Raw genomic sequence first — 8759 nt, forward strand, 5'->3', positions numbered from 1 at the left:
TCGCTTGTTGGCCTATCCCTCTGTGCTGGCACAGATCTACTACTCACAGGGATCCTCTCAGGATCCCTCACCCTTGACCCATCCTCCTACTTTCTTCACTGCCTCAGCATTCGTCACCTTCTGCACTACTCTGACTCTAGCCATCTCAACCTGCCTCTCTCTCACCAGACACATCTGATCCCCAGCAACGTGGGCACCCCTACAGTTGACACAGGACCGACAGTGACTCCTCTGTTTCACCACACTCACCACCAGGTCTACTTAGCACCAAACGGCAGGCATCACAAATGCCACGAATCTTCAACTTCAATTGCTCCATCTCCATACTTAATGCTACCCCAGAAAACACTAATTTCAATGGTGCTCTGTTCCTTAGAGCAAACAAAGCAAGAAACAGACCTTGACTCAAGTTGCGTGACACGGAGCGCCCACTCCCTCTGGTCAGAAGAATACAAACAAATATCACAAGTCCACTACAGGTTGCCTTCACTGACTCAACTGCACCCAACTCCTTTCTCACCCACCCTGAAAACACAAATGGCTCTGCCAAAAGACAAGGATACACTTTCTCAAAAAATGTAAATCCTACTGGACCAGATTCTTCTTTATCATGTCAGGCTCGGGTTCTGAGCTCTTCACCACACCTTCTACCTCACTTAACTCTCCATCATTCACTTCCTTTTCACCTCCAGAACTCGGTCTGGTGCACTGCTCAATCTGTTTTCACTTCACACCACTCTTCTTCTTCACCCCATCTCCATTTTTACCACCATCTTCCTCAAATACAAATCCAACCCCTGCTTTCCTCATACTTTCCTCTTCCTCTTTTTTTCCCCTCCATTCCTCCTCAGAAATCCATCTCTCTGTGTCTCTGTCCCAACATTCCTCTTCTCCTGACTTTGCTTGCGGCCCAGTGTCAGTCCAACGTAACTCCATCTCATAATCATCCTGCTCACCTTGGAAATGTGTATTCTCCGGGCGCCAACATTTTGAGAGCATGAGCAGTGGCCACACATAGAGAAATGACCCCCAAACTCAACTCTGTTCTACTCCCTTCGTGGCTGAAAACGTTCAGCTCTCTGTTGGTTCCATTCAATTACGCTTCGGTTCGTGTCCATGCACCATATGAACTACGACCCTTTCTCTGATTTATTTCTGTTACACCCAGCAGCTCAAGGTGATCAGCCCGGACACAAACTTGCCACAGTGCTGCTCATAAACATAGTGTCTTTGCATATGCATAGCAGAGGAGGCTGGTGGGAGGAGCTATAGGAGGATGGCTTATTGTGTAATGGCTGCAATGGAATAAATGGAATTATCAAACATATGGAAACCACATTTGACTTGGTTCCATTTTTTTCCATTGTCATAGAAGTTCATAAAATTGCTCAGTTGAATTGGTTGAAACTAATCTTTTCCAAAGCCACCGTGTGTTCTTTGCCTTGAACAGAAGATTAATTAATGAATTATAATTTTCATTAACTAAATTCCTGTCCCTATTTAGTCTTACGTTGCATTAAAATGTGTCTAGTTTTATTATCAATTGATCATCAATAAATGAATTAGTCGAACATTTTCTTAGAAATTATTACATTTAAGATAACACATAAAAACAACACAGACAACTTTTTATTTGAAAATAACGTCACATTTTACAAACGAGGTTAAACCTTTGAACACACATACAATCAGAGTAAAAACATTCACTTAAAAAAAAGACCCTTTAAAAAGATAAGAGATAGCCAAGCATTAGGATTTTGATATGTTACAACCAATCAATGTTCAATTTAACTGTCACAGCTTGAGTTACAAGATTTGTAGAACTACTATTAAGTGTTCACTCAATTTAAGTGCTGCTTAACAAAAAATAACAAACCGAGGTCCAGTCAGTAGAACAAGAATGTTCACTACAAATGTAGTGGTCCCTTTTCCAGTTCTTCACTACAAATGTAGTGGTCCCTTTTCCAGTTAGTTGTTCACTACAAACGTAGTGGTACCTTTTCCAGTTGTTGCACAACAACCATATGGTTATCTCAGCGTGACATCATTCGAACAAATTCTTTGAAAAGAGAGAGAGAGAGAGATAATGACAGAGATTTAAATGAAAAGGAGACATGATTATCCCATACACAGACCGACAGAAAACCCACCACTGCTTCTAACAAATATAAATCAGTACTGAAGTTGAGTATGCATACACACACACACACACACACACACACACACACACACACACACACACATCTCTCACCCTCAAAGTCGACCAGTCCGTCCTGGTTGAGATCCACGTCTCGGAGGATCTCGTCGATCTCTCTGTTGGTCAGCTGTTCTCCCATCAGCTTCTTCATGGCCTCCCTCAGTTCCATTATACTGATCTGACCATCACTGTTAGCATCAAACTGTGTGTGAGAGAGAAAGAGAGAGAGAGAGACAGAGAGAGAAAGGAGGCTATAGTGACAGTTACTCACATTGAGAAAGACAGCAACCATCTCTGTCAGCTTTCAACCCACACAATCTGAGAGATAGAGAGAGAGAGACCTCCTTGAATGCATCTCTCAGTTCTTTCACTCCGATCATGTCTGCTGTCTCTGCCAGCATCTTTGGGCCCATCAGCTCCACAAAGTCCTCAAAGTCTAGTTTGCCGCCACCTACAGACCAGATAAAAACATTACTACTATTACTCATGGTTACAATATGGACAATATGTCTTTCATTGCCTAAATAATCCTTGATTTTGTGTTTCCTTGGTTCATAATTCATTGCAATAATCAACCTAAATTCCGCCATAGCACTCAAGAGTTTCAGATATTCCATGACTCGGTGGTTTCCTCTGTCTCGTGATGATGACATCCAACTCACAGATGGACTGGCCCAGCTCGATGAGCTCCATCTCTGTGGGCATGTAGCCCATGGTCCTCATGCACTCTCCCAGGTCCTTGTAGCTGACATAACCATTCTTCTTCCTGTCAAACTCCACAAACGCCTCGCGAAGCTCTGCAAACACACAGGCACACGCGTATGCACGCACGCACACACACACAAACATACAAGTACACACACAGGGTAAGAATTAGAGAATGTAGATTGACATGTCATGGTACGATTCTGACTGTGTGAGATAGAAAGGGGAAATCTACCTTCAATCTCCTCTGGTCGTAGGTCCCTGTCCTGTTGGAGGTAGCAGAGGGACTCACATAAGCAGACTGGTGGTGGCACATGAACACACACACACACATCGCATCACAAACACACACACGCACACACACACGCGCTACATCACAACCCCACGAGACGTATGACGACGACAAGATCTGTTTGCTCATGTACTCACGACAAGACAAACAACGTACGTGCATGTTTTCATGTGGATACGAAAACCGCCGTCAAACACACAGATGTAAATCTAAAGATCAACAAACGCAAAATGTTCAAGCGCTGATATTAGAAAATACACAATGGGCCTCAATCACAAAGACAATGGGAACCAATCAGCCAAAGGTAGAAAAAGGAAGAGAGAAAAGAAGAGAGAGAAATTCTGCCATTTGTTTTTGCTTGATAAAATCTACATCTTTTTGTTACGGTATGATTAATAGCAGAGGTGGTACATGTGATATGTAGCGTGCCAGTAGACACACATTATTAGAAAGAGTAAACCAGGATGCTTTGCAAAGTTAGACTAAATAGTATCTATATCTAGTACATTGCTTCTAAAGATATAACACAGTCAAAGGTTTGGACACACCTACTCATTACAGAGTTTTTCTTTATCTTTACTATTTTCTACATTGTAGAATAATAGTGAAGACCTCATCACTATGAAATAACAAATATGGAATCATGTAGTAACCAAAGAAGTGTTAAACAAATCAAAATATGTTTTCTATTTGAGATTTTTTTTTTTAAACACCCCTTGCCTTGACGACAGCGCTCATGAGGACCACCACAGGAAAGGAAGACCCAGAGTTAGCTGTGCTGCAGAGGATAAGTTCATTAGAGTTAATTGCACCTCAGATTGCAGCCCAAATAAATGCTTCACGGAGTTCAAGTAACAGACATATCTCAACATCAACAATTCAGAGGACACTGCGTGGATCAAACCTTCATGGCCGAATTGCTGCAAAGAAATCACTACTAAAGGACACCAATAAGAAGAAGAGACTTGCTTGGGTCAAGAAACTTGATCAATGGACATTAGACCGGTGGAAATCTGTCCTTTGGTTTGATGAGTCCAAATTTGCGATTTTTGGTTCCAACCGCTGTGTCTTTGTGAGACGCAGAGCAGGTGTACGGATGATCTCCGCATGTGTGGCATGGAGGAAGAGGTGTGATGGTGTGGGGGTTCTTTGCTGGTGACTCTGTCTGTGATTTATTTAGAATTGAAGGAACACTTAACTAGCATGTCTACCACAGCATGTTGCAGCGATACACCATCCCATCTGGTTTGGGCTTAGTGGGACTATGATTTGTTTTTCAACTGGACAATGACCCAACACACCTTCAGGCTGTGTAAGGGCTATTTGACCAAGAAGGAGATTGATGGAGTGCTGCACCAGATGACCTGGCCTCCACAATCACCCGACCTCAACCCAATTGATATGGTTTTGGATGAGTTGGACCGCAGAGTGAAGGAAAATCAGCCAGCAAGTGCTTAGCATATATGGGAACTCCTTCAAGATGGTTGGAAAAGCATTCCAGGTGAAGCTGGTTGAGAGAATACCAAGAGTGTGCAAAGCTGTCATCAAGGCAAAGGGTGGCTACTTTGAAGAATCGAAAATGTAAAATATATTTTGATTTGTTTAAAAATGTTTTGGTTACTACATGATTCCATGTGTGTTATTTCATAGTTCGACAATGTTGAAAATAGTAATACAAATTAAGAAAAATCCTTGAGGTGGGTGTCCAAGCTTTTGACTGGTACTGTATATCTGAACCTAAATCTACACAGATTGCATTGTATTGTTTGTATTATGGACCCGGTAAAATACTTTCACAAAACATAAATCACTGTAGTAACCAGATTATCGGGTAGTGTGGGGGGTTTTTAGGAAATTTAGGTGGTTTATTGTAAGTAAGACCCTTGGACATATAATGTGAATTGTTTACAGACACACACACACACACACACACACACACGTCCACACACTGTAGGTCGTGCCTGTTTTGGTGTAGTAGGTCATTAGGTTGAGTTTGTTTGATGGCAGAGAAATATAGGGAGTGACAATCCCTGTAGATGTCTTTCTCTTTACTATGGATGTTCTTCTTGGAATCTCCCTGTATGTGATAAACACAGTGCAACACCACATCAAGGTTTGGTTGGACTCCTCTCTGCCTGCAGAATGTACTTTAAATAGCACATTTGATTGGTTGTCCCATGATGAAAATGAAATGATTGTGGAGAGAATGTTATGTGGTGAGAAGGACGTGAAGATGATCATGATGTGTGGGTGAGTGTGTGTGTGTGTGTGAATAGTTTAGTATGTAATTGTAAGTGTACGTGTGTGTGTGATTGAGTATGCGCATGCATGCATGTGTCTCATTATGTGTGTGTATGTGTTCACTAGCGTGTGTACGTACGATCTGGCTGCTTGCAAAGCCCTGTTTGAGGAAGATGCAGGCGGGTCCCACGATGCTGTGTAACACGGTGCAGTTCTGGACCAGTGCAGACAGTGGCGCCTTAAACTCCTCGTCCTCACCCGATTCCTCCTCGCCCTCCGACCGGGGCCCCTCCTGGCCCCCTGCCCCCCCCTTGCCCCCCAGGGGCCCGACGGCCCCCTTAGAACCAGAATCATCCAGAACTAGTGAACCCAACAGTCGTTGCTTTCACACTCTGTTTCCCTCTCTGTCTGCTGAGGTCTGACAGCCAGCTGTCCACAGCACTAGTCCTCAGGGAGATCCGATGTTACATCAGCAAACAGGACAGGACAGGATTGGCAATCTCTGTCAGACTTTTAGAAGTTTAACTCTATCTACATGACAAGCCCTATCAGCCAGCAGACCATCAGCCTAATAAGTCTAGCTCTCTGTCTGCTGGTCTGTGTATTGGTTACAAGAAGCTATGCTTTCCCTCCATCTCTCACTCTTTCTCTCTCATCTATCTCTTTCTTTGTTCTGTTTTCCGAGACTCAGTCTTGGCTCAGAGTTGGATTGGGGCGTTCATTCTGGTAAGTGTTCAGACACTCTGCTCAACTCAGAGGCTCAACACACATAACACACTTACAGATTACATCTCGTCAATATGATAATACCAGAGTTGTGTTTAGTTACAGTTTTTCTCAACCTGTGTACACATTTTTTTTGGAAGTGTGGTTAAACTAACCTACAGCAAACCAACGATGATCAAATGCTTAAGTACGTTTGCAGAATGTCTGATAAGTTTCTTGTCTTTATGCCTGGATTGCATATACTGTATTAGGCCCAGCTTTACAAAACTGTAAATACAATTGTCATCAATAAATGCAAAATTCAATGCGAAGTGTTTTGTTTACAGAATATTAACATGTTGTTTTCATCGGAAGAGAAAAGGTTGCAAACTGTTTCTGGCAATCAGTAAATACTACTACACAATATTGGAAATGGAAGGTACAATATAGGGAAAGATCTAGGCAACAGGGACTGTCAAATTTGTACGATTTTTTTACAGCATTGCAGAGATGCAGAAAATGAAGTGAAGTTACTTCTAAGTGACTTTGGGTTACTCCTAAACATTCCCCCTATGTAAAAAGTGGTTGAATCAACATTGTTTCCACATCATTTCAACCCCCCCAAAAATCTATGTGACGATGTGGAATCAACGTGGTAAATCATTTGCCAATAGTTTTTTTTCACCCAACTTTGAACCTAAATCCAATGACATGGGTAATGTTTTGTTGTTGATTTCACTTTGAATTCACATTAGTTGACAGCTCAACCAAATGTGAATCAAAACTAGATGTTGAACTGGGGTCTATGCCCAGTGGGTTGTGACCTTCCATTATAGAGCTTTACAGTGGTGTGGATTGAGGCCTAGACATTCATATCAGTTGCCATTGTATTCACCTTCCTTATTTCTATTGGGGATTGTGTTTCTGCAGCCAATGGAAGATCTAAGCCCATGCACAGAACTGATTACATGGAATTGGGACTGTGAAGATATTGATGAAGGATTCCTGCACAGTGTGCTTATTTTCTATTTTCCTTTTGATCAGGAATAATATTGTAATTTTCCATAATTATGCACCTTTTGATAGTTGTATTTCCAGTTTTGATCATCATGATTTAGTGACAGCAAAGCAAATATTTTGATCACTAGAATCAAAAACAACACACGCTAACTTTCTGTTTTGTCAGCTTAGACTCAAGAGAAATACATGTTTGTGTTGATCTTTTTTTGCAGACAGTCGTGTTCTTTTGAGTAATGTATTAGCGATTGTGACGGTAGCATATAGTTGATGAATATATTTAAGTTTTGAGAAGGCAACTACATTTTGAAAATGCATTTACTGTTTTTTTTCACTGGGCCACAGAATTCTGTGTCTTGAGAATACTTTTTTTTTTAAATCAACAACATTGATCTATAAAAATAAAAAAAATGCTTGTATGCGCTTGAGAATAACTGTAGTATCAAAATCCACGTCTGGTACCAGATTGATCTGGTTGTTGGGCCTGCCCTTTAGGGAACACCAGGATAAAGATCTCTGGGGAGTAATACTGCTTATCAGGCTCGGAGATAATCAAAGAAAGATCTCCATTGTACAGAGATGCAGAGACGTTGTGCATATAAGTGAAAAGGAAACGTCATAGATTGTCTCGGCTGGAGTTGTTCAGAATAATCACGTTGAATGGTTTCAGATCAATGTCGTGACAATCCTGCAGATCAATGTTGTTTAAAAATGCACAGGACCTATTCTAAATGGAGTACTTTGCAGAAAAAATACATTTTGCCAATATTTTCAGGGTACTACACACATAAACACACAGACAAGGAAATAGCAAGCAAAGCAAATAACTGCTCTTACCTTAATTTTGTTTTTCATGGATGGCTTAGTACAATTTCCCATCCCCTATCCTCGCAGTGTGAAGTAACACTCTTGACCCTCCTTCTCTTTTCCCTCCCTCTCTATTCTATTTCCCTTCTTCCTATTTGTTCTGTCTGTCTTTCTCTCTCTCTCTCTCTCTCTCTCTCTCGCTCTCTCTCTCTCTCTCTCTCTCTTCCCCCTTTCTTTGGAGTTCCAAAGGTCCCACCCGAGATTAGAGTTCTGAGGAGGGGTCCAGGAGGTCCCATCACCCAGTCACATCGTGGTCTGAAGTGATGTTCATATCAGAGATGAAACATACAGTAGAACCTCTATAATCCACACTCAGAAGATCCAAAATCCCATAAACAACATCCTGATCTGCGTTTAAGGTCGCCTAAAACAAACATTAACCAAGCCCACTTCTGTCTGAACAGAAAAGAGTTAATGCGTGCATTACTCTGTCTTTCTCCCTCTCGCTCCTACTCACTCATCAACTCTCAATTTGACCCCTTCTTAAATTCCCTATCTCTCTACCCATTTCCTTCTCTCCTCCTCTCTGTCCCTAGAGCAAGGCTCGTTACAGCATTCAAATGACTACATCTACGTAGGGGGTGAGATGCAGACAGACAGAGAGAGAGGGGGAGAGATAGACAGAGAGAGAGGGAGGAGAGATAGAGAGAATTAGAGGGGACAAACACAAGGGATTTAAAAATCCCTATCCCTCCATTTCAGATTAAAGGGAGCGATGGAGGGGCAAGAAGACAA

The 8759-nt window shown here is 41.9% G+C and overlaps 1 protein-coding gene across 1 annotated transcript; it reads right to left on the minus strand.

Annotated features, from left to right (window-relative positions):
• Positions 1-1805: 1805 nt before the first annotated feature.
• LOC139365987 (calcium-binding protein 2-like) lies at positions 1806-8069 on the minus strand. Its single transcript, XM_071103057.1, has 6 exons — positions 7995-8069; positions 3138-3168; positions 2860-2994; positions 2539-2648; positions 2252-2399; positions 1806-2059 (listed from the first exon to the last, which is right to left on the minus strand). Exons 1-6 carry the CDS (start codon positions 8034-8036, stop codon positions 2034-2036), a joined length of 492 nt encoding a protein of 163 aa, XP_070959158.1. The 5' UTR covers positions 8037-8069; the 3' UTR covers positions 1806-2033.
• Between the last annotated feature and the right edge of the window lie 690 nt (positions 8070-8759).

Source organism: Oncorhynchus clarkii, chromosome 14 (genome assembly GCF_045791955.1).
Source record: "Oncorhynchus clarkii lewisi isolate Uvic-CL-2024 chromosome 14, UVic_Ocla_1.0, whole genome shotgun sequence".
Lineage (NCBI taxonomy): Eukaryota > Metazoa > Chordata > Actinopteri > Salmoniformes > Salmonidae > Oncorhynchus > Oncorhynchus clarkii.

Coding starts and splice junctions, on each gene's coding strand:
- LOC139365987 (XM_071103057.1), bottom strand. CDS start 8,036: ATGGGAAATTGTACTAAGCCATCCATGAAAAACAAAATTAAG. Junction 2,995..3,137: donor ACGACCAGAGGAGATTGAAG/GTAGATTTCCCC, acceptor GTGTGTTTGCAG/AGCTTCGCGAGGCGTTTGTG. Junction 2,060..2,251: donor CGGACTGGTCGACTTTGAGG/GTGAGAGATGTG, acceptor CTCTTTTCAAAG/AATTTGTTCGAATGATGTCA.